Source organism: Oryza glaberrima, chromosome 2, assembly GCF_000147395.1.
Source record: "Oryza glaberrima chromosome 2, OglaRS2, whole genome shotgun sequence".
NCBI classification, from domain to species: Eukaryota; Viridiplantae; Streptophyta; class Magnoliopsida; order Poales; family Poaceae; genus Oryza; species Oryza glaberrima.
Genome location: NC_068327.1, coordinates 28645477 through 28671336, shown reverse-complemented (window position 1 = coordinate 28671336; position 25860 = coordinate 28645477). Strand labels below are relative to the sequence as shown.

Below are 25860 nucleotides of genomic sequence, written 5' to 3'. Positions count from 1 at the left end.
ATAATCTGAAGTGTTCTCTAAAAAGGGTTAAATAAAAGGAGGCTTGAAGAGGTTTATCTTGATATTAAAATGTGCCGGCGGACAATTGTCTCGATTTTGAGTTGATTAGAAAGGGCAAAGTACAGTTTAAAAATTGTGAGCCTCTATCAACAAGTAAATTTGTCTTAAAATATCAATTAATTACTTTTGCTTGCATGTTTGTTTCCTTCTGCGGATATTTTTTAGGTATTAACTATCCGTCAAAGATAGGAGAGTTCTATACTATATCGCTATTAAATGAAGATCACCAACTTCAACCTATCCCTTAGTTCAATTATATTCACAAAATAGATTCAGTTACGAGGAACGTTAACCCGGGGTTTTTTTTTAGTCTTTGATGGTATCGCAATAATATGAGTCTAATTAATATGCTATAAAATATAATGGATTGTCGTTGTTGATGCAACCATGCTAGGTTATAGCCTGATTGTGCTAGAGGCATCATAAGTTGATCGAAAGGGCTAACGAGTGCGGACGGTGTGCCCGCATGAATGCACCTCGATAGCCTGTTTTAGGCAACCACGCCCTCATGCTCTCTTTTGTTCATATAAGTTTATACACCGAAAGTCTATACATAAATTAAAGTGTATTAATCGATTTATGTACTAAAGTGTATACATGAAAGTTTTTCTACACATAAATTTATACATAGAAACTATATATAAAAAGTTTCTAAATGTTTGCTATACAAAAGTTTATCATGAAAATTTTGATTAATGTTTGCATGTAAAAGTTCGTTAACTACATTTGGCACTAATTATAGGGAGCCCTAATCATGTGATGTGCGGTGGGACATCTGCATGATCTAGATGCATACTTGGTTTTGCATGGGAGCGACGCGCAGGAAAAAGCCACGTGAACACTTGGCTATCAAACTCCGCCGTCATAGGACCCACAGTTTACTTCACGTGTATCTTGCTTCTACTAGAGACTTTGAAATAAAACCGAGATGTTTTAATTTTGCAGATTAGGCATGAATGAAAGCCTTTCATTTGCACGTTTGACTATCTTCACCTCTTTACGATATTTTTCTACACATTTTTCTATATTATTATTTTCTGAACAAAATTTTATTCCGAAAGTCCTTTTTTTTCCTGAACTTTTCCTAAACTTTTTGAACTTATTCTTATGTAGAATTTAATGGATTTGATCATACATAGTATCTTTAAGTTAAATTTAAATATATAATATAATTTAAATTCCATATTATTTTATTATTTATATTATTAAATTATTATTTAAAGATAAAGAATGACTCCCTCCGTCCTAAAATATAAGAGATTTTGGGTGGATGTGACACATCCTAGTACAATGAATCTAGATATACTCTTTGTCCAGATTTATTGTACTAAGATATGTCACATCCACCCAAAATCCCTTCTGTTTTGGGACGGAGGGAGTATATATAGCTAACACATTGAGGAGTGTCATGTGAAAGTTTTATCCTACTCGCTGATCCCTGATATAGTGGATATATCTGAAGTTGTCTCTCTATGAACTTATATTAGGGATGAACTTCCCTGATCAATTCAATGATATTCTGATCGTTGCGTGACTGATTTCTACATGCTCACATTACTAAAAAAATATTTTTGCAGAGAGCCAAATTTTATTTTTACATGTGGGCCGTTGAAAATCCACTTGCAATAATGGTGAGGAGGTCCTGTGGTCTAAACCCGCTATGAAAATTGTTTTTCGCAAGCGTTCACTTAAGAGGATTGCGTGTGAAAATAAAGTTATTTTCATAGGCAGCCTTGGTACCAGAAATGCCTATGAAAATCATGAAACCATATTAAAAAGGCACCAACAAAACGAAGTGTGAGGCTAGTCCTTGCTCTCTGTCATCTCACACCTCTCTTCTCTCAGTTTCCATATGATGCCACAACACCCATCCTTGCCGCCTTCCTCCACGTTGCCCTCCACAACCCTCCACGCCGCAATCTTCCTTGATACCTTCCTCTATGCCATCCAAGAGAGGTGGATCGACAATGGCGGGCCTAGGAGCAGTGGATCCAACGACCATGGGTTCTTGGAGCGCATATCGACGACAGTGGGACCGAGAGCTGTGGATCCCGGTGGTGGTGGGCCTTGGGAGTGACGGATCCAGGCCACGTGTTTCAAAAGCAGTGGATCAAAGATGGCAGGCCTAGGAGCACTCCATTGTCTCTGTCCCCTAACCTCGCTTTCTGGGCTGCCCACCGCTTGCATGGGACCCACCCCGTGGAGATCGATTTCCTCGATCTCGGTCTCCAAGGGATGGGTTGGGAATGCTGGCCACTCCGGCGACGACGGGGATATTGTCTAACAACGGTGGTGCTTCCGCACCGAAGAGCTTGTGCCTGTGCCTGCGCCCGCGGCGGCTGATGACGAGGAGTCAGTAGGGGAGGCGGAGGTAGACATCGACGACGGCTTGTTTGCCGGGAGCAACTAGCTAGCAACAATCCATTTCAGTTTCTAGACCTAAATCTTGAATAAAAAGGGACATGTGTCTGATTTCGTTTAAGTTTAGCTATACTTTTCCTGTTCCAATCGTGGCTAGCTCAGTTTTGATTTCATTGTAGTTTTTTGGTGTTGTATTGTGTCAGAATTACTGAGCCGAAGCTGGCTTTAATTCTCATGTTTCAGCTAGCAAACATGTTAGATGTATCGGTTGATCCCTTGAATAATTTGGTCTAGAAACTGATTCAATAAAAAGTTTGGTTCAGATAATTTGGTCTAGAAGCTGATTCACATGCATATTTGTACAAGGTTCCCATTGGTTAAATTTTGATGAGAAAATGTTCCAGTATTATTGCCCACTCTTTGCCTCTTTCTCAGGACGATGGAAGGTTAATTTTGCAGCTTGCCTAGCTACTACCGAATTGAACGGGCTAATAATTTCTAGTTGGAATTTCGAACTTGTTCGAATAATTTGTCTATTTGTTTCATTTATGTTTGATCCACTTATGAGGAGACACATAAATGTGATACACATTAATTAATACTTGTGAAATGTACATAAATGTGATACCAAACGTTGCAATATGTACTAACCACTTATCATTGATAATATGATAAATCCTAAGAAATACCATCAAGAGTTCATGGTGGGCTTGCGCCCCCGGCACGCATCGCCATCCTCCGCTCGTCGGCGTTCCGCAACAGTAGGAAGGGGCGGAGGAGGATTTGTTCCAACCGGCGGTGGCAGGGAATGATGGTGACCATGTCCCCCACCTCACTTTCTCGGCTGCCCACCGTTAGTGTGGGACCCACCCCTTGGAGATCGATTTCCTTGGTCTCGGTCTACAGGGGATGCGGATGCCGGCCACCCCAACGGCGGCAGGGATATTGTTTGATGGTGCTTCCACGCTAGCGCCGGCTGAGGATGAGTTTCTAGACCGATCTTGAATCAAGGATATACTCCTCTCAAAAAAATCAACCTAGCTAGTATTGGATGGGACATAAACTAACAACGAGCTTGTCTTGATTCGTTGTACTAGGTTATGTACCATCCAATATTAGATCTTTTATTGGACGGAGGGAGTCTTTCATAGTATCATTTCGTTTATCATTTCAATTCGTTTCGTTTCGTGTTTCAATCGTAGATAGCTAGAATGCTAGCAAAAATTGTCGTAGTTCATTTTCATGTTTTATCATAACCGAGGCTGGCTTGCATGCTCACAGAGTATGTCTCGTCCATTTTAAATCAGTTTGTCTCGAAACTAATACTATGATAATATTAATTCTTTGGTCCTGATATTCCTATATTCATATTATTCATGTTTCTATTTATGTTTGCAATATTGGTTAATTTTGACCAAAAGTATGTTTCCGAATGTGGATTTTTGAACCTGAGAGCACATGCTCCCGTCATTGCCTGCCCTATCCAAGGTCGACGATGGAAGGTTGAGCCTGACTACCGAAGGAGGGGGTAACATACTGAAACCAATCACCTGCGCTAGCTAGCTAAACGGACTGGTTTCGGAATTTTGGAGCAAAATTCGAGCTAATTTGATCCCAATATTACCAACAGTGGAAAAAATAATTTGTGAGAATAATTAATAATCCTCAAATTTCTTCATATTTTCTTGCTTCTAATATACCGTTATATATATTGTAACGCGTCAATATATAAACATGACTATAGTGATGACAAAATTGTCAATCTAAAATGAGCAAAATATATTGAATTAGTTCTCAGTACCGGCTTGATGAATCCTTGTTGCATCAAATAGCTATACACAACTCATTGGCATGTGACGCAGTTAACCACGACATCATGCAAGTACTATAGAATGCAGTAAATTAATTTCGTGTGCGTTCGACTTCTTTAAAAAAAAAAGGAGAGTAACTTCATTTCCTACTACATCAAATAAAGCTGTCAGAGAATTGTGCTAACATCGATGTATGGTACTGCGAATTGTGGTGATCAGCCCAAAAGGGGCCATCGACCACAATAAGTATAAGGATCATTTATAAGCTTAGTTTGTTAGAATATAATTGGTTCTATCTAGAGTTTAGCTTGGTTTTTTTTTTCTTTGGGTAGCTGGGGTTTTCTCCCATCACACTTAGTTTTTTTTTAAGTAACAAAAAAAATATTAGCTTTGTGCCATACAATATAAGCCGAGAATGCAAAACATTTTCATTATTAAATATGTATATACATGTTGTCGCGTTGTACTTGATATATACACCTATGTTCATAATGTTAACCATACATGTCTTAATATCAGATAAAAATTAGGTTCTTATTGTACGTGATAGTATATATATAGATGTAAGAAAGGTATTCCATCTTTTGTGTTGTTCGAAACTGTATATATAAACACATGACCACATACATTTACAGTTGAATAAACAAGAAAATATATATCGACTAATGAGTAGGAGATGTATATATATATTATGTGAACATGATTAACGCCTCTCTGATATATGTTAGTACATCCATGAAGAGTTGGAGAATCGATGGATGGCCGATGAAATTATTTATACGTACTACTTCCGTTCAGAATTGATCAGCATATAAGGTGTTTACACCAAGACCAAAGAAAACAAAATTGATCCATACTTCTTTTAATTAGTGTATCGATGAAAGAAAAATATTGTTTTGGTAAACGCGCAATGTACTGCACAAAGGTAAAACGATAAAGTACGTGACGCAATGCATGCAAACGTACGGTCCCATGCTCATGCATTCACCGATTCATTTTTACTTCGCATAGATAGAGAAAGAAAAGGACACTACGAAGAAGTACCAAATATGCTGATCATTTCTAAAAAATATCAACGAAAATTTATATGATAATTATTTATGAATGGAGGGAGTACTTAATTTCGTAGGGCAATTTAGTTAATTTGGGATTAGCATATATGTTTCAGGTGACTTTTTATCTCTAACCGCGTGAAGAGATGATCATATAGCTAACTTTAGCAATCAGTTTATCTGCTCTTAATTTGCTGCTTCATTTGCATTCAGTAGTGATCAGTTGTGATATGTAATAGTTAATAGAGATAATATTTGCACTTTTTAATTAAGAAGGGATTCCCATCCAATTTAATCCTACAGAGTCTGAGGACATCCCATCTATTTATAAAGGGCCCTAGATGTACAACACTAAACCACAAAACACACACCAGAGGGAGTACTCCCCCACAAAACACAACAGTCCGTGCAAGCATTCTGGCCACGAAGTCCACCACCATGGCTTCTTCAGGCAATGGAGCACCAAGTTTTCGGCCACCGCGCGCACCGGTACCTACCGGATCAAGGGTATATCGTTGTCCGGTGTGCCCCGGTCCTGTGATCTTGTATTCGTGCCAAGATCTTAGGAACCATCTATGTATAATTCACCCAAACGAGGCTGTAGAGTTGGTGACGCCGTTCATGCGGTACATGGAGGCTTCTAGGCGTGGGAGGGTCGGCCTCCCGCCACGGCCACCGACCTCGGCCCCAGTGGTTCCACAAGCACGGATGCCAACCCCAACGGTACAAAACTCGTTTGTCCCACTTCCTCCCAACCATGCCTTCTGGGAGGAATACCGCAAGGGAGGAAGCTGTCCTGTTGAGATAGACTTCTTCGTACCATCGGTCATTGTTGTGTCGGCGCTTGAGCTGGTTGCACCGGCCATGGTGAGTGGCTCAAATTTATCAAACTCAGAGTCATCTGAACTTGATATTCTGGTCTAGTTCCTTTGAAAGCTACGAGATCCAGAATTCATGTTAGCTCCCTGATTAGGGACATTTAGTTGTCATGTTGTAGCGTCCAGAAAATGGAAGCATGTATGTTTCCTTGATTAATTTCAATCATGTCATTTTTACAGATATAAGTATTTGTATCATCAACTTTGAGTTAAATCCAGATGAATAAATGAATCTCTTTCATGCATGTTTCCTTAAAAAAAAAATTCTAATTTGCTGTATATATTTAACTTTCGTTAAAACAGAAGACATATTCTTCTGATTAACTCTTCAGATCAGCATAAAGTCGATTCCACATAATTCTTCGTAAAAGCATGGTGATCAAACTAAGCACTTGAGCGGCCGTTTTAATTAGATCTAGTGACAAACAAATAAAAGTATATATATATATATATATATATATATATATATAATATATATATATATATATATATATATATATATATATATATATATATATATATAAGTATCCAAAATTGTATTGCATAATTAATTAATTGTTCACTGTACCTTGGGTCTTGCATTGTACCATCTCTTTGGAAGTTGGAACAAATAAAGAAATAAAAATAACTGCTTAAACAATTTTTTTAAAGATCATGGGCTACAAGTACATTTTAGTTGACAGTTCGAGTGAACATGATATCACATATGTAAATTGAATTCCATCTCAGTTTATGGCATGCATGAAAGAGCACAAGTTTCTGTTATCAATAACATCAAGGTAATAAAAAGCACCTCCCCTAATTTAAATTCTGGCAAATCTCCTGTCGTCGTTCTCCTTAAAAAAAAAAGTAATAAAAAGCACTTAGCTAGCATACTCCCAGTCTCGGCATAATTAGTCTGCTCTTTTTCCGTTATATACATATATTTAAGAAAAGTTTGCTCATGTCATTGTAATAGATAGCATTATGCAAGAATATAAGAAAGTAAAAGAAAAAAAAGAAAAGAAGCTAGACATATAAACACAGAGGGGTATATGGCAATAGATATTTGTCCGGTCTGAAGCAAGTGTTGTATAGTGTATAGTTTTCACCTCAAATTTATAAAACTAGTACCGCGTGGCCAGTACTCCAACTCACTGTTCAGTTCATGGTGAATATATATTAAATCAAGAACCAAATTAAATCACACGTAGCGATTTTTCACGGTCTTATAAAATTTTCACCATGCATCCATATCATATCTTCCTACTAGCTAGATAACCAACATCTCAAGGCTGGAGATAGATTTGTAAGCTTTATCCATATAATCGTCCATGAAAACTGTTAATTAATATGATATATCAATATATCTAGCTACAACATTACATGATATATAACTAGAACAACTCTAAGCAAATAAAAAAATGCTAAGAATATGACGGAGAAGTTCTTTGAAGAAAAAAGGCTACAAATTCCCTCAAAAAAAAAGAAGAAAAGGGGTAAGAAAGCAAATGTATAACTTAACGTTATTAACTTGAAGCAACATATATATATATATGGCACGTGAAAGTCACTTCCATAGTTTCATGAACAGAAAAAAAAATAGTGGACGCTCTGGTTTCACTTTCAACCATGTCCCTAAAGAGTTAGTATAACATTGTGTGTAATATAATACTGTAACTACAGGATATATATCATTCTCGTTACATTATATTACAAATGTGCATATCTTGTAATTGTCATGTATGATAAACTGAATTTTCACTAAAAAGAGAAAAAGGCACCATATTACTTTGGCTTGCATGTTCACGCCATTTTAATTTCCTAGTTTTCGGGTAAGTATTTATTTTTGTTTAGGGTATTCATTACCCATCACAGGTTGAATTCTATATTATATTACGATAAAATGAAGATTACTAACCTCAATTTATACCCTAGTTACACAAAGTAAATTCTGTTACGAGTAACCCGCCTTTTTCAGCTTTCTTCCATGATATCATAATAACATTTATTTTCAATATTGTTTAAAAGTTTAATTAGTATGCTCTTAATTGAATGTAACTGATCATCATTGATGCAACCATGCATAGTTTCTGGCTTGATGGTGCTAGAGCCTAGAGGGACATAGGTCCCATTCTTTTCTCAAATAAGAGTTAGATAAAGATTAAGATTTTCGTGGCACGCTTTTGAAACTGCTAAAGTGTGTGTTTCGTGCGAAAACTTTCTATATGAAAGTTGCTCTAAAATATCATATTAATCTATTTTTCAAGTTTGTAATAATTAAAACTCAATCAATCATACATTAATACCACCTCATTTTGCGTAAAAAAACTTAATCTTCATCTTCATCTCAGGAAGAAAAGAACACCACCATAGGGTGAAAGGGCTAACGGGCCAACGAGCACGTGCGGCTGCGACAAATGCTCCTTGACAACTCATTTTAGGTAACAATGTCCACACGTGCTCTTTTTTTTTCATGCAAGTTTATACACCCAAAGTGTGTATGCAAAAGAATATACATGAATATTTATGTACCAAAGAGTATACATAAAAGTTATTGCATACGGAAGTTTATACATCGAAAGTTTATGATATAAGGTTTATCATGGAAATTTTGAGTAATTTTTTGTGGTAAAAATTTGCTAACTGTATTAGCCCTAATTATACAATGACCTAACCACGTGGTTTATAGGTAGACATCTACATGATATGGATGCACAGTCACCACTGGATGGGCAGAAACCATGCATGCTCGCCCATAGGAGGGGCCATTGTTTCAGTTTATTTCATGTGCCTCGGGCCTCTCTAAATTAGGACTAATGTTAATTTTAATTTTGTGAATTGCGCGGGAAGGGAACTTCCATTGGAAATCTGATAATTACCTTCGCTCCTTTAAGGCCTTTTGCTAAACATTATTTTTTCTAGATTATTATTTTTTGAGCTGATTTTATTCAGAACCATCCTTTTGTGATTTTTTTACAACTTCTCCTAAACTATTCAAACTTAATGTTGTTTATATTGTAATGGATTTGATCATATATGATATATTTTTAAAAATATTTTAATTTAAATTGTAGATCTAAAATTTCAATTCCTTAGTGTTTTGTTATTTTTATTTTGTAAATTATTATTAAAGAGAAAAAAGTATGTAGTTAACACATTGAGGATTATGTAAAAGTTTCATCCAGTCATTGATTCAGTGTATATATATCTATGAGCTATCTCTCTCACTGCAACAGACCTCTCATCACCCACGGTCTCATCACTGATGGCTCAAAATTGTTGTTTGTAATGAGTCAGCCAGTTGTTACAGAATTATAGTCGATGATGTTTATAGTTATCTGTAACGACTCTAATGATGAGTCTTTACTGATGCAGAAATTCTATCCCAAAGAAGAAAAAAATCAGCCCCAGCCCATCACCATGGCATTGTCATCGAGGTAGAATCCACCAACCGATGTCATCCTCGTTGTTGTAAGCCAGATCCTTCACGCACCGTTGTCATCGAGGCTGGATCCAACGCGCGCTGCTGCTGAAGCTCAAGTGGCCCAGTATCTGCCGCTGAGCATATGGGAGCATGATGGAGGAAAAGGAGTCGCACTCCCCACCATTACCAAGGTTGGATCTCTGCTATGGCCTGCCATCGCCGAGGCCAGAGATCCATCTCGCCCCGCCATCATCAAGGACAGATCCGCCACTCCCTTGTAACCGTTGAAGCCCGATCCGCTGCTCCATCCAGTTGTTGAGGGCAGATCCACCACGTTAGAAGAGGAGTCGTTTCCTCATGTGTCTCACTTGTCGGGCACCACGCCGTCGTCGCTGCAGACAGATCTCTAGAGGTGTGGTTCGTGCGGTGATGTTGTTGGTCGTCCAGAGCTAAAGGATGGACAGCTGAAGAGGCCACCTGTTGTGGCAGTGTTTCTCTGCTGGACAAGCCGCCGCCGGACCCTAGCATGGGGCAGATTGCCTGACATGTTGGTGGTGCAAACAGGAGGGTGCAATTTCCACCGCTGGCCATGGGAGATGAAGGCATTCAGCTCTACACTGCCGCTGATCACCACCATGGACAAACATGGGGAAGACAATCATCGGATTCTGAAGGAAGAAGAAGATTCAAAGGTAGAAAGCGAGACTAGGGAGGGAATCAATTTTTATTATTTCTTTTTCAATGTATTGGTTTACATAGTATGACTCCCTTATATACTCCCCATATTCAAGCTCGCAGGCCCACGCAACACCTAGACTCGCCCAGCTTACATAGCCTTAGGCTCATTAGGCGAATAGCTTCTCAATTCATATCAATATCTTCCCTCCTAGGCGACACCACCCTAGGTTATCTACATTCTTCAAGTGTGACGAGACGGCGATCGGCGCTAGGGACGGGAAGGGAGCAACGGAGGCCTGACATAGTGAAGAGGAGGAGGAGTCGGCGGCGCTCCTTGCGTACTAAAAAAACACGAATATTTGGGAAATGACCTAATATCAAATAAATAGAAGGGTGAAGCTTTGAACTTAATTAGACCGGCTAGCCTACCACCTTGTGGAGCTAACCGGAAGATCCCTGAGTGTTTCTCTTGCTTACTCAGAGGGGAGGTGGCCCGGGCGGCTGCGAAGAAGGTGGTTTGGTGGGTGGAGAAGAAGACATAGTGAGGTAATGGTAGTTGCAAATACAAAGATGATTACTCTGTAATGGCTTAAAAAATTGACCCATTATAGATGTCCTTAGGTCATCTATAATGGCTCTTAAATAAGGAGCCATTATAGATAACATATATAACAGCTCAATATTAAGAGCCATTACATATGACCAACGCCATATGCCCACATCTGTATGAGGAGCCATTACAGATAAGTATCATTAGACATGTGTTATCTCCTACAGATATTTTTAACGATTGGTATAAACAGTAATTACATATTAGGTCTCTTTAATCCATCACAAATGACCAGTCAGATAAGTGTGTCTATGAATTCACAATTTGTTTTTGGATATCGATGTATTCTTCACGATCTTTTTAGGTCAATAGAATTTACCAATGCAGCAAAATTTGCTATAGGACATTAAAAAAATATTGTCTTTGCGGAGGGACATTGTAAGAAACGTATGGTGTCTTGTGGTAAATTATCACGTTTTTTAATGTACTCAGACAAATTCACTATCTTATAGTGTTCCTAGTAAAGATCATGTTTTTAAAGTGTCCTGTGACAAATTTTACCCATGCAGTACCACGTAATTATGTTGCAAACATTTTTTTTCGTGCATAAAATAGACAATGGCAAACATAAGTAAATTCATAAATAAAACAAGGGCGTATAAATACATTGTGTGTATATCCTGACTAGCTAACTTACAAGGGAATCAAGTGCATATCCAGCTAATCCATTCTCTTCAACATATATATGGCGTGCATTAACCTAGCGAGTAAGCGAGATTATATGGATGTCACCATTTAATTTAGACACACTGTTAATTAATAACGCTGCTTTGGCATGTGCAACATCAACCCCTGGCGTCGAAGATCACGAATCCTATCTCACATTAGACATTAATGTCTCGTCGAAACATTACCTGTTTCCTGTTTGAACATAGAGTCCTAGCTATATAAAGCCGGCATGCTTATGCACCTGAGCACCTCGCTAGCTAGCTAATGCTGCTTCACACCTCGGCGCCGTCACTCGATGGGCAGCACTGTCAGCAGCGTCAGGTTGAATGTTATATCCAGGATAATTGTCATCCTGAAATTCTTTTATGACTAACTAATGAAAAGAAGGAACACATGAATTAAAATTGCGAGCTAGTAGAAGTTGGTTTAAATCAAAGCTAAACTTGATCAATGATAAGGGGGATACAAATTTTATTATGAATAGTGCAGGTATATAGACATATTTATCTGCATTTATTTCTTAATGGATAGGTTGTGCTTGTTTGAAAAAATAAAATATGGTGGCAGACACAACTTATATTAGGATAATTTGTAGACATGGAAACCCTAAATGTGTGCGATACACTTATACTTGGCCATAAACAAGGAAGCTTTAAATGTGTGCAATACACTTATACTTGGCCTTAGACATGGAAGCCTTATATGTGTGCAATACACTTGATCGATAAGTACTGTCTTTTAATTTTCATAATTTTGTGCATAATATTCAAAAAAATTTTAGGATTATTTTTTAAGTATCTAGATTTAGAAAAACTTATCACTTTTCAGGAAGGGCTCTCACACCCAACGATGGCATCCCATCTTTTTTTTTTAAAGAATAGGTCACCCGGGAGGGGGGGGGGGGGGGGAGAGTTTCCCCACCTGTATTCGCATTAAAAGGAAAAGGGAGATGAGTCATTTTACATAGCTATTACGTATTCAGAGATCATAGGGAGGAAGAAAAGAGGTCCTTCCAAGCAGAGACCACAAATCGATCATCTACCTTAAGCCTCTCTACCCAGAGTGTTGCATCCTCAGTACATTTCACTAGCAACCGATACAAGGATACAGTTTCATTTCGGAACACTACTCCATGACGATGATTCCAAAAGCAAAGGAGGTAGAAGACCTTGTAGTGTTTTGCTGGGATTTGCGCAGGAGGGAGTAGGGCAACTAGCTGCTTGGTCACCTGAACTTTCGAAACTTCCATCCGTCATGCAAAGGCAAAAACAGAATAAATGAACAAAATAAGACGAACAATGCATTATCAGCATAAGAACAGACATACATCGGTATGCTTTCTCGTTCGACAAGTACAAATTTTAAAGGCATCCGGGTGGAATGTTTCAAAAGTTTTTGCCATTTTTCACAAAGTGCACAGATTACACGTAGGCTACCAACGGTGATAAATACAAGAACAAGTGTAGATGCGATCATTGGGCGTGGAGAAAATCAAATAAGTCATTAAGGTAATATATATAATAATGTAGCAACAATTACTTCCCATTACAATGTCAATCATTATAATCGCTAATATTCAGTTACTTGTATGACAGTTCAAAGACAATTAGTAAATCAGTAAACTTAGTAAAACAAAAGAGGCAAACACAGACAATCTATCTCCTATATCCACATAAAGAAAAACCTTTCTAAGTTGGTATAAGAGTTCCACTCTCTGCACAAAGGACCAAACACGTCTGCGACAGCTAATAGAAAACCATCAGTTTAACTGCTAAATATTGTATAATTCTACAGTTGGGACATTTAGTAGAAAGCTTACATATCAACTTGAGTCAAAATAGTGTTGCTCAATCAGGTAATGAAACTGGGGTTTATTTAGTTCTTTTTACAATGACGCCACTGTAGTCAAAGAACTCCATGTCAGCACCAATTACCCTTCATTGCATATATAGCAGAATAAATGCAGAAAGCACAACTACTTGATCAAAACTTTAATAACTTGGATTCATCTGAGAGCAGCCAATACTATGCATTGTGAAGTCTGATTAATCATGGTACCAACATAATGTTACTTGTGGTTCGATGTCGTATCCAAAACAGCCAAGATTTATCATAGAAAGATCTCTGAAGGTCATTTATTCTTTTATAAATAATAGTGTTATTTCAACCTTTATGTGTCTAGTGTATCTACTGATCGATTTGTCGCAATGAGCAAATGCAGAAACAGTCTCTACTTAATAAAAACATCATCACATATTTAATAGAAACAATTGCACATTTCCGCTCCCCAAACATCCAATAATCAAATTTGCATGAACTATGTGGCAAGCATGGAACTATGAACCTATGACATAATCATGCTAAAAAACCAAATATCACGTTCTGATGTCATATCCGAGACATGGAAAAAAAAATTATCTGGCCTCCTGGAGATATCTCAGGAACCAATCATCGGCTTACATTATGCTACTTCCACTTCACAGCTTTGTTATAAAATCTGCAGATGGCAAGTGTATGAAGAAACAACCACGAGTTTATCTTTAATTTCAGATATGGTAAGAGGGGGAACCACATATTGTGCATGAAGTTACAAAGGAACGATGCAAATTACCTGATATGATGTTTCAATTTCACATGTATACTGCATCAGGAATTGCACAAGTAATATTTAGCATTGGGCAATTGTTTTATGCTATCACACTGAATACACAATAGCTGATTCAGAGATGCAAATGACTCAACCATTTGTTGAGACAAGACTGACCCCCTATGCTGATCCGAATATTTTCTGAGACGAGTAAAAACAAGGAAAAAGCTTCTTGGGCTAAAGAAAGGTATGCACATGTGCAAAACACCTATCAATCACACATAAACAGAAACCAATGCAATTAGCAATCACACGGTGGATTGAGCTGGCTACATACAGATGCATATACAGGTTTATCTGGAGCAGCATCACCCATGACACACCCCAGTTCCCCAGAAGTACACAGACAGGACTAACAGGCAGCAGAACACTATTCTGAAACAACCAGATGAGGTGCCTAGTTCAATCAGGAAAAGTGTTTCTCACACTCAGAATGAATGATCACCTCCATATAGTGGGCGGCACACATAACAGCTTGCTAATCTCAAAGGACATAAAACCAGGGTTTTTAAAAAAAAAAATGTCTACAAGGCCGCTTACATATACAAGGAACAGCCAACAGGTACTCCAACCTTGTACCGCTTAAGACACATAAGCGGCCGATTATACCGCATAAGCAGCCAGTTATGCTACATAAGCACTACAAGGTGGGGTAACCGAACGAAACCGCTTACCGCTTTTTAAAACATTGCATAATACTCTACAATCATTTCACACTAGCATGACAGACAATATAATGAATGAAGCATCTGGGGCTGCAAAATCTAGATTACCACTATGTTCACACTTTTCGTTGGCAATAGCATAAGCAAGCAGCTTCTAGAGAAACATTGTTTTTCTACTAAAATTTTCTTATCAATAGCACACGCAAGCAGCTTCCAGGGGAACAAGTGCACCCACAAAAAAGTACTACAGTACTACATATTAGCTGAGCAGCAGTAATTGTCAGTAGAAACTAACGCAAGCACACAGGTAGGCTGAGATGAGTACTACAGGTGCAGATACTGGTATTAGAATTGAAAATTTTGCATCATTCAGGACAAGATTGGGAAGCACAAAACATAATTCACAGCATATTTTAGTAGCGGAACCAGTCGGGAACGTCACGTCGCCTTCTTCTTCTTCTTCTACTCGGTCATGGCGGCCCCTTCCCCCTTCTCCTCCAGCTCCACACCCTTGCCCTCGCCCTCCTCCACCGGGGCCGCCGCCGCGGCGGGCTCCTCGACGGCCCTGTCCGCCGGGGCAGCGGAGTTCTCCTCGTCGGGGTCGCGCGCGGGGTCGGTGTTGCGGGTGAGCGCGCCGCGGAGGCGGTCGAGGAAGGGCTTGAACGCGGACTCCATGGTGAACCAGGCGAGGACGAGGCCGCCGGTCACGACCACCGCCGTCTTCAGCGCGTTGCCCTCTCGCTGCCCTCCTCCTCCTCCTCCTCCTCCTCCTCTCGCCATGGCTGCTCGTGGATTGGATTGCGATGGGACGGGTGGTGTGGGATGCTCTCCGCGCTCGAGGTTTGGGGGGTTTTTGTTGAGAGTGGGGGAAGCTTTTTTTTTTTTTTTGTCTTGCACGAAAGGGAAAGGCGAGACGAGGAAGAAGAAAGAAAGCGACGCGAGGAAGGCACGTAATTCCGCGGAAACGTGAGGGGCAAAACGGAAAAAAGTTTAGAACAGGACCAACGTGGCACACCGCTACCGCGAGCAAGACCAAAACCGTCGAAACGGGACAGCGACGCAGCGAGCAACGTGACGCGAGAGAGAACAACTTTTTTATTAAAAAGGAAAAAAAAACGGAACGGGGGATATGGAACAACGTGAAAGGAAAAGAGAAAAAAAAAAAAAGGAAGTGTCATTTCCCGACTTGGGCTGGGTTGGGTTGGGTTGGGCCCCAGCTTTCGTGCACGATCCATTTTGGAAGCCCAGGAGATTGGAAGTTTTGTAACCAGTTGGGCCTGGTTTTTATGGGCCAAAGTCCCGTTCCTTTCTCCATCGAAGGCTGGAGGAATGCACGAGCAAAAAGTACAGCATCGCCTAAATGAAACTGTGACACTCTCACCGAACCGCTAATTTTCTTGTGCTTCACAAGAGGACACTTCATGATGTAATACTAACACACATGGTGACAGATTCCGACCTCCTGCCTACCTGTTCAGTCGTGACACCTCACCTGTAATCTCCCTTTTTTTGTGAGATTAATTGTTAGATTCACCAGCTATTCTTGATCTTCATACACCAAACACATGTAACTACTCAAAGATGCTAAAATGATCATGGTAAAGAGAAAGATGGTAGCTCATTACAACGAGAACTCAATCTGAGCTGAAACTCTGCAAGATCATCCCAAGAACAAATAAACAAGCACCATATTTCATTAGCTTTTTATTTACTGCAGGAGGCAAAAGCATAAGGAATTTGACCGGAGACATTTACATCGCCCAACGAACTCCAAAAAAGAATTGAAAGAACGAACATACATTCGGCCTCTACATGGACACTAGATCTACACAAAAAACAGATCACGTAGTGAGCTACAGTTTTTTTTCATCATTCATCAAATTTACCGTGTAATTTTACATGTAATCGTAGTTGCATCTTCATCACCATATATTATATCAATCTCCCTGAGCTTCTTCTCCGTTTGGATCCCATGGAGACGGCGACCAAGAAAGGTCATGTTTCTCACCGGAGGAACATGTGTGAAGCTCTCAGTACGCCATGGCGGTTTGCCCGCTGTGGAAGCTCTGGGTGTAGTTGAACGTGGCCGCCGCCGCCGCCGGCTTGCACTGGGCCGACGCCGACGCCGCCGCCGCCGCCCTGTGCGTGGTGGGCAGCGAGTGCGAGGTGACGAGCCGCCGGACGCCGGAGCGCATCTTGTAGAGGATGTGGCCCCAGCTGCCCCTGCTGCCGCGGCCGAGGGCGGCCACCTCCTCCTCGTTCATCTCGAGGTCGGTGGCGAACCCGGGCTTCTTGGACATGAGCCAGCCGACGCCCCAGTCCCACCACCGCTTCAGCGGGCCGCCGGCGAACGCGCCCAGCGACGGCGCCGACTTGGACCGCCGGAACGCCCACTCCGCCGACGCGGAGGAGATGGGCTGGATCTTGTCGGAGAAGGAGGACAGCCTCTTCCTCAGCCCCATCAGGTGGCTCTCCTCTCCACCCCCGCCGCCGCCGCCGCCGCCGCCCTGGAACGTCGGCAGCTCGTCCTTGAGCGGCCTTGTCGGCAAGAACCTTGCCTTCTGGATGTTCTCCAGGATGGTCGCCATGTCCCAAGAAAGAGAAGATGAATGGAGGAAGAGGAGAAGGTCAGGTGGCAATGGCCTCCTACCTCTTCTTCTCCAGATCTCTCCTTCTCCTCTTCTTGAGAATGTGATGGCGCAATGTTTGTCTTCACAGCTGTGGCTGGACAGGCTGGTTTTATTCATGCAAGAGGGGTGGGTGGGGCCACGACGAGGTGCGTGTAGTTGAAAGCTTTGTGCTGTGCCTGTGCAGTTGCGAGCATGTTTACAGAGAGGCGAAGCGCCGAAGCCGGCGATGTGAACTGAACATTTTGGCTGTTTTGTTTTTGTTTTCTTTTTTTTTTTAGGCAGCTCAGATAAACTGGAGCCGTGTTGGCGAAATGATGGGTGGGTGGCAGCTGCCGGTGCGGTGGTGCTGCCACCGTGCCATGTGTGGGGTGGATTTGCTGGGTGCTTTGGGGCTTTGACATCCATGATGAATTGCATCCACCATGTGGGCTGTGGCGTCCTGCCTGCCTGCCCATCTATTTGACTCTCTTGCAAATTGCAATATGTTGGGTTGATTCTGGCCAAATCGATGCAAAGCTTCCCAATGTGGTGAAAGAGCACTCAATGATGTAGCGTGTGTCCTAGGATACATTATCAAACAGCATTGATGCTCTTCATAATCTACATTGAAATACCTTAAATTGTCTTTTTAGAAAACCTGAAACTGAAGGTTTTCAGTCCTTGTCTATCCCAGTGCGCAGTTTTTAAGTCCTTGTCTATCATAAGATTCCTACTCTGATTCTTCTTGGAGGGTCACAGTGTGATATACCTTTGTGCTCGGTGTTTTTAAGTGTGTTCAGTGTTCATAAGGAGGCAAATGTTTCCATTTGTTCTTGCTAGTTTCACTGGAGCCTTTTGATTATCACTAAATTTTCAGAAAGGAAAGGGTGTTGTGTGTTTGGTTAGCATCTAATACTCAAACAAACGGGGGAGACAGCTGCCGTGTCACCAAAAGCAAAAGGGTATATATCACATGAGAACATGGGGGGAGGAATCATCCAATGAAACATTTGCTCCTTCCCTCTTCCTACCGAAGCTGTTTGTCATCTTCCGGTTACACATAGACTTTTCAAGGCCTTTTCAGCAATTGGACTCTGCCTTCTCTACACAGGAAACAATCAAACATGCCGGCCATTGCAACCATCACAAACATCATTCTCAGACGATGCAAAACTGAAACTGCATGCCTACATTTCTCATCAACACAAATGCAACCGTGTGTCACGTTTTGTTCCTATGACATGTTTCTGCCCAATTCTTTCCAAGATCAGAGGACTTTGACCTTTACTTACACCATATATTCCTTGCGGCAACGTGCAGCGTTGCCAATTCATTCGACAGAAAAATCATCTCATACAGTCAAACCGAAGGGATCTGAAATGTGACCGGGAAGAAGCACGCGAGCCACACACAAACCGACGGATTGCGCGGCTGCAGTTCACAAGTCGTTCACAAGTCCAACTCCGATAATAACACTCGGGCCTCACCTCACCTATTCTTCTTTTCATTCGGTTGCTTCCTCTCGCCGCCGACACTGGCTTTTATTAAATGAAGGGCAAAGGTTGGTTGCGAGGTTGGTAGAAGAATCAGACGAGTGGAGGGGCACAACACAGCTGCAAGCCTGCAACAACTCATTTTTCTCATGGAAGCAGTTTAACTGACCTGTCGTCACTCTGCCATCAGGCTGTAATATGCTTGTAGTTCTTGGGACTTCCAGTTCAGAGGTAGGTAGATAGCTGCAGAGGAGGAACAAAGACCAATCCAAGAGTACTCCAGTTCTGCATTGGCAAAAGACAGGGTTTGTGCTGTATATGTACGTAACTGACAGGCAAGGGAAGCTGGCTTTTGTTCAGCTTTCCAATTATTGATTTATAGTTCAGTTTCAAAGCATAGGAGGTACAGTAGTATGGTATAGCCTCCAAACATATGCCAATTGTAACAATGACAACTTACAACTCCATTATGTTCAATTGTTCTCTCCAGTCCCAAAACAAATGCCATCTAAGCTAATGGTACAGGCTGCAACTCTAACAATGTGCTGTGTGGTTTGGCTTCATGCAAGATCGAAAACCATGGCTGAATACCTGAATACCTACTATCATAGAAGACCATGGGTTCTGCACACTCCGCTTCTCAAGACAGCAGAAGTCACATATGACTCGGAAAAATGAAGTTCCACAGCAGTTAAAAGTGCATATGCTGAGGCATTTCAGCTAGAAATTGCTGTTGAAGATTTCCTGACAAAGTGAAGGGAATAACAGCACAAATCTACTCTCTCATTCTCTTAAGCAGATACCGAAGAGAAAAGAACCCGAGCATGAATGTTTGCCAAAACCAACCTGTAGCATTCCTCGGGTCATACTTCTTTGCCAAGAACCAAGCATAAACAGCTTCACCAACGTGCAATGCAGTTGCTATCACAAAGACTAACCGAATCACCAACTTTGATCGGAAAACAAATAAATGGAGGTCAAGCACCCATTTCAATGGACCGACGGGTGGAAGGTAAGCAGCAGAAAACAATGCCAGCATGCCAATTGTTACAAACAGCCAAGGAAATATGGTTGGGCCATCTAGTTCTTTTCTCTTCCTCTCCTGCCAGTAGGAAATAGTTGCAGCCAATCCTTCTCGCGGACTCACCATAGGTACATAGCCGATTTCCTCTCTAGCTTTCAAATATGAAAAGTAGTGTGTAACACCCACCTGTCACAGCGAACTATCAACATTAGCTTCGACTATGGGTTTGACATTATGTTTATTCCCACTCAGCTATACAAATAGAATTGCAATTATGTAATTCTACATTTCTACTTGCCTAGTCAAGAAATTACTAAAGATCAACAGAAAATGATTAATTTATATATAAAAAAGGATAAAATAGCTGTAAGCAATACTGCACATCCATCATTACATCTTAGCACTATATTACGCTTAACAAGATTCAAACTCCTACCAAACAAATTAGATCTTATTACCCCTCACTCATCATGATTAACAACAGAGTTGCCGTCACATGAGAAGATAGTAACAGTGTAAAGGCATATTTCCATAATGGACTACATTAGGTAAAGTCATTGGAACATGATAAATAAGCCGACCTTGTATACTTCAGCAGGAAGGAGAAGAGGCTGAGGAATCCATTTACTATCCAACCATGGATAGAGTAGTGTATACATGAACACAAAAAATCTTGAGATGGCAAGGGCAACTGAGGTATCCATTCTAACTCGTGGAACTGTGTAATCCAAACTTTGAAATAGAGGACTGAGAAATTCAAAAGTATTGACAGGCGATCCTGCAAACAACCAATAGTTTCTTGATAAGAAAATGCAACATTTCTTTCAAATTACAAACAACAAACATTAAGAGCAATTCTGGTAAGGAATATAAGTGTAATTGCTCAAGTTGCTAAAGGAGTAATGGTTCAGTATTGAATGTAAATATATTCAACAGAGCATCCAGTAGACTCATTACGTATGATCTGTAAGCAATAAAAATTTCAACTCCCTCTAAAAGAAAAAAGGTTTCAACCTCAGAATAAGCAAAACAAATAAATAGCTAAAACGAGCTATGCAGTAAATCATTTTGAATAGATATCCTCAACAAAGACACCAATGCAGAACACAAAAGTGTAAACTACTGTTTTTTTTTATGGTAGCATTCAGCTTAGTAGTCTAGTGTTCAACAGTTCAGATTTATCAATATGACAAGACAAAAATAAAAGAGATATTGAACTATATGCCACTTCCTGTCAAAAGATGGAAATAAAATTCAGAACATAGTGCCATGGTATCAGAAAAGGTTAACCAGTAATATAGTTGCCCTACAGGCTAACTGCACTTACCATCGCATATGAAATATGCTTGACCAGCAGCTACAGGAATTCCCTTCCTGTCAGGAATATCATCTAAAAGTCCCATGCTTGCCAATATCAGTGCAAGAACAAGATTATCCACATAGACCCAATCTGACTTCACATTTGGATCCCCAATCTTGAAGAATGCTAATCCCAACTTCGCAAGGGATAGTATCCTTGGAAGATGCCGCTCTTCACCTGGACCATAGATAGCGGCAGGACGTATTGAGCATGTATAAAGACGACTGCTTTTATCACTCCTGTATAAAAACATCAAATCAGTAAGACAGCCTGTATATTACCAATGTTCAACTTAAGTCCCAAGCCAAAATGAAATAATTGGTGGTGGATCTCGACACATTGAAAGTAGCAAATACGCTCATCATAGGTGAAAACAACACATTTGAAGATATTATATGAAGGGTATCGGCCAACCCGGCAAAATTATATGAAGGGTATGTAAGTGGCAGATATACATGGCAATGAGGCAGACATAAGAATCATGGCAAAAATGGCTCAACTTACTTAGTTTGCCGGCCATTACTCTTCAGCACCAACTGTTCAGCAATTGATTTGCTACGCGCATAGGCATCAACATGGTCTTCAACGGGGAAATAAGGCAGCGCCTCGTTCCCATTGACAATCGGCTCTCCTCCAAAAACCACATTATACGTGCTTACATACACGAGCCTTCTAACACCATGCTCGTGGCAAGCGTCCAGCACATTGCATGTACCATTTATATTGACCTCGTCGGCTCGCCCAGCCCGTACCATTTCCTTCCCTGACATGCCATACGAAGCGAGATGGAAAACGCAGTCCACACCACGCAAAGCCTTCCCCACATCTTCCTTCTTTCTAACATCCCCTGCAACACAGGTTCACCGATCAGGTATTTGATAACTTAATTCGTGCATCGGAAATGCAGAGCCGACTGCAATGGACACACAAGTTAACAAGCTAACCAGGCAATTATGCGCGGTACATCATGGGTATTGTTAGTGCTACTAACTTGCTGTCACTGTGTTGAGAAAACAAACTTCAAGATTCCCTAACTACTCCAAGAGCCAAAACATATGTACTACTAGCTAATAGCACAGATGCAGTAGTTTACTCCAATTTCACACTAGTTCGCAACGAATCCGGAGGTAGAACTATAGCCAAGCAAAGCAGCGCAGCGCTAGCGCTCCAATGCGTCTTACTTCTAAGAGAAAAGTCAGTGACCGCGTCGATCAGTTACAGTGAAGGAAAGCCAAAACCACTGTAGTGAGGATGAACTCGATCGAGATGGCGGACCTTGGAAGAAGCGGACGCCGGCGTCGAGCAGCTGGTCGGACCAGGGGGAGGAAGCGCGGAGGTCGAGGGAGCGGACCTCCCGGGCGCCGCGGCGGAGCAGCTCGAGGCACAGGGCGGAGCCGACGAAGCCCTGGCCGCCCGTCACCGCGAACCGCACGCCCTCGATCCCCTCGTTCTCGCTCAGATGCATCTCCGACTCTCCCCCCCAAGCCGGCGACGCCGAGATGGGCTCGGTGGCGGAGAAAACGAGGGCGAGTGGAACAGTACGGGTCGCCGGCGACGGCGACCGCGCTTTACTACCTGTCCGGGTGGAGATCGTCGGATGGGAGCTCGAAAGGCCTATCTCTCATGGGCTCATGGGCCATGGCCCACGCGGAATGTTTTTTTCTAAAAAAAAATATAAACTAGCCAAGAGTTATTTTAAAAGCTATTTTTTAGCACAAGAAAATAGCCTTCCAAAAAAAATAGCCCTAAGTTGTTTGGATCAAGGGTTATTTTAATAGCTATTTGGCCTTTATGTACCTTCCTATGGAGAGAGATAGAGAGAAAATATATTTTTTCAGTGAGCCCCACCCGAAATAGCCCCAATTAGCACCTCTTGGGTAGGATAACTTTTTTTGGTGGGTTATTTCCAAATAGCCCTCAAATAGCTCACCATTTTGGATTTTTTTTTGGCTATTTGGATTATTTAAGGGAGGGCTAAAAAATATCCCTTGGATCCAAATAGGGCCATTGCCACTGTCTTTTAACATACGGCGTTATTAACTTTTATGCCATTCGTCTTATTTACAAATTTTGTGTAAATATTAAGATATTTTTGTCATGCTTAAAATATTTAATAATAAATCAAGTTTTAAATAAGACGAATGTTTAAACTATCTTAACATATTAACAGTATTATATATTTAAAAAGGGAGGAAGTAAATTGGAACGTATCATGTCTTTCATATCTGAAAATTTCATTGCAAATGATTGCATGATTGCGTCACTGTAGCAGACGCTGGAGAAAAGTAGTGGTGTGGATAAGATTTTTTAAATAAAAATTATAAACAAGAACTGGATGTGATTTTTTAAAGAGCGTGTCTGGGAAAATGAATAGACGAGAAATGTGAAAAGTGGCTGACAGATTTTTTTTTTTTTTTTGAATGACCTGAGGAGGAGAAAAGAGGGGAAATAAAATGTGTAAAATATAGGCTGACAATTTTTTTATTGACCTGTGGAGGAGAAAAGAGGGAAAATAAAATGTGAAAAATATACGGAAGAGAATAGACGAGAAATGTCTGCCGAGAAGAAAAAAAAATAAAACGAAATAATCAAGGTCCCACCGAGATTTGAACTCGGGTTACTGGATTCAGAGTCCAATGTCCTGACCACTAGACCATGGGACCATTTTGCTTAAAATTCCAAGCTGTCATTATGTAATGTGTGAACCATTGCTGTGCAGATTAGTGCTTAAGAGCTCCACTCCGAAGCATCCAGGAATTGCACAGCGTTGCTTAGGCCGATTCTTTCTTGTCAGGGCCAAATGGATTACAAGATCGCCTACAAAACTAGCTAAGAACCCCAGCCAGTGACGTTTTTGGTTGGGTAAGAAGCAATCTTGTAGATGTCACAGACTCCCTCCGGCTTGCCGGTGCCCCTCCTGATCCTGAAATACCCTTGCTCTCCCCAGTTCTTGCCCCACGAATTCTTCATGATGATGTAGTCCTGGCCGTAGCCCACGGCCGTCAGTGCATGATCCGGTTGAATGCCACATTCCCCATCAAAGATCCCCTGCATCCAGTATTCAGATACACCCATTTTGTCAGTTTAATGTTTTTGTGCTGATCTGTACTGTATCATGGTGAATGAAGATTGAAGAACAGCTGATAATTTTGCTTACCCCTTTGTAGAACTGAAAGTCTCTGCTCCCAGCTGCTATCCCCACACTGACAGGCTGATGAGCCAGTGCCTTCAGTAGGCTTGCCTCGCTGTTCTCCGGGACATCCTCGTAGCCAGTTATAGTGATGACTTTGGAATGAGGCTAACCACCAGTCATCAGTTCATCACGGCAGATAAATTCAACTGTTAGAAATCCTGCTAGATCACTACATGTTTTTACAGCTGAATTACCTCTGAAGAAGAAGTGGTTTTCATGTTTCTACCTGCTTTTCTCTGCAGTAGCCTTCTTCCATGAGGTATGGGTAGTCTTCCTCTGTGTAGATCCCCTGGTTCCCCATTATGTATGCGAAGGCGAAGTCCATCAGCCCACCTCGACAGCCATGATTGAAGGTGTTGTCGCAGTCCATCAGTTCCTGCTCTGATAATGATACCAACTTGCCGGTCACAATCTGGTTTATACCTTCAACAGCTGCCACCGTTGAAAAAGCCCAGCAACTTCCTGCAATAGACCATTTTCTCTTACAGCATTTTCATGGAATAAATTGCATCATACCATACACTATTTCAGAAACAGAGTGTGTGCACTTTCAGTTTCAGGCATTGAGTATCGATGCAATGAAATAGATTGTGCACATTTTCAGGCATTCAGCATTAATATGCTGAAATAGATTGTGTGCAGGGATTCAGTATCACTATGCTGAAATAGATTGTGTGCATTTTCAGGCATTCGGCCTCAATATGCTGAATAGATCGTGTGCATTTTCAGGGATTCAGTATCACTATGCTAAATAGATCGTGTGCATTTTTCAGACATTGAGCTTACCACATTCTCCTTGGTTCTTGACCGGTGTCACTGCTCCCTTCTTCCTCCAGTCCACTGCCCAGGGCAAGTTAACGGCGTTCGCGTACCTGAATGTTGTTGAACCATGTGTCTGAGCATCCCTTCTTGCTAACCCTGGCTTCAGTCCCAGGTAACTGGCCTTGAATTCTTCATGTGCAATGTCAGCAAACTGATTTAAGCCGAGCCAATAGCTGCCATTTCTCCTGTTCGTCTCCACAATGTGCCTCAGGTTTCGCTTGAAGATCTCATACCTCTTGACCTTCTCCTTTGGGCTTGCATAGATCTTGCTATGTTTTACTGACCATGATGTGAAGAGACCAACAAGCTTATTTGGCAATGCAAGATCCTCCTGCGAGTATCCGACAACGGAAGGATCATGGTGACTAGCAGTGGCAGAACGTGCCACAAAGCCTAGCAACAAGAAGAGCATGGAGAGCTTGGAGTCCATGGCAAGAAGGCTATTGTTTCCTGCCATGGCATGCCTAGAATTCATGAACACTCTTTATAATGACCAGCCATGTTTCTTGCAAGTAATTCACT

General features: G+C 41.2%; 4 protein-coding genes and 1 non-coding gene across 5 annotated transcripts; all 5 read right to left on the bottom strand.

Moving 5' to 3' along the window:
* Positions 1–15150: 15150 nt before the first annotated feature.
* LOC127761538 (outer envelope membrane protein 7-like) lies at positions 15151–15736 on the bottom strand. The gene has a single exon (XM_052285846.1). The coding sequence runs from the start codon at positions 15615–15617 to the stop codon at positions 15300–15302; it is 318 nt and encodes a 105-aa protein (XP_052141806.1). The 5' UTR covers positions 15618–15736; the 3' UTR covers positions 15151–15299.
* A 777-nt stretch (positions 15737–16513) lies between these two features.
* On the bottom strand, positions 16514–17709 carry LOC127763041 (uncharacterized). The gene has a single exon (XM_052287616.1). The coding sequence runs from the start codon at positions 17582–17584 to the stop codon at positions 16868–16870; it is 717 nt and encodes a 238-aa protein (XP_052143576.1). The 5' UTR covers positions 17585–17709; the 3' UTR covers positions 16514–16867.
* Positions 17710–19273: 1564 nt separating this feature from the next.
* LOC127763040 (uncharacterized) lies at positions 19274–22928 on the bottom strand. The gene is made up of 5 exons (XM_052287615.1): positions 22599–22928; positions 21828–22170; positions 21291–21562; positions 20545–20741; positions 19274–20149 (listed from the first exon to the last, which is right to left on the bottom strand). Exons 1-5 carry the CDS (start codon positions 22786–22788, stop codon positions 19715–19717), a joined length of 1437 nt encoding a protein of 478 aa, XP_052143575.1. The 5' UTR covers positions 22789–22928; the 3' UTR covers positions 19274–19714.
* Positions 22929–23787: 859 nt separating this feature from the next.
* On the bottom strand, positions 23788–25829 carry LOC127763641 (cysteine protease XCP2-like). Its single transcript, XM_052288405.1, has 4 exons — positions 25303–25829; positions 24743–24978; positions 24481–24621; positions 23788–24371 (listed from the first exon to the last, which is right to left on the bottom strand). Exons 1-4 carry the CDS (start codon positions 25811–25813, stop codon positions 24153–24155), a joined length of 1107 nt encoding a protein of 368 aa, XP_052144365.1. The 5' UTR covers positions 25814–25829; the 3' UTR covers positions 23788–24152.
* Positions 23915–23986, bottom strand: TRNAQ-CUG (transfer RNA glutamine (anticodon CUG)). The gene has a single exon. It is a non-coding gene; the product is annotated as a tRNA-Gln (tRNA).
* Positions 25830–25860: the final 31 nt, after the last annotated feature.

Coding starts and splice junctions, on each gene's coding strand:
- LOC127763040 (XM_052287615.1), bottom strand. CDS start 22,788: ATGCATCTGAGCGAGAACGAGGGGATCGAGGGCGTGCGGTTCGCGGTG. Junction 22,171..22,598: donor CGGCGTCCGCTTCTTCCAAG/GTCCGCCATCTC, acceptor CCTGTGTTGCAG/GGGATGTTAGAAAGAAGGAA. Junction 20,742..21,290: donor AGCATATTTCATATGCGATG/GTAAGTGCAGTT, acceptor GGTTGTTTGCAG/GATCGCCTGTCAATACTTTT.
- LOC127763641 (XM_052288405.1), bottom strand. CDS start 25,813: ATGAATTCTAGGCATGCCATGGCAGGAAACAATAGCCTTCTTGCCATG. Junction 24,622..24,742: donor GCTACTGCAGAGAAAAGCAG/GTAGAAACATGA, acceptor ACTGGTGGTTAG/CCTCATTCCAAAGTCATCAC. Junction 24,372..24,480: donor ACTTTCAGTTCTACAAAGGG/GTAAGCAAAATT, acceptor TACTGGATGCAG/GGGATCTTTGATGGGGAATG.
- LOC127761538 (XM_052285846.1), bottom strand. CDS start 15,617: ATGGCGAGAGGAGGAGGAGGAGGAGGAGGAGGAGGGCAGCGAGAGGGC.
- LOC127763041 (XM_052287616.1), bottom strand. CDS start 17,584: ATGAATAAAACCAGCCTGTCCAGCCACAGCTGTGAAGACAAACATTGC.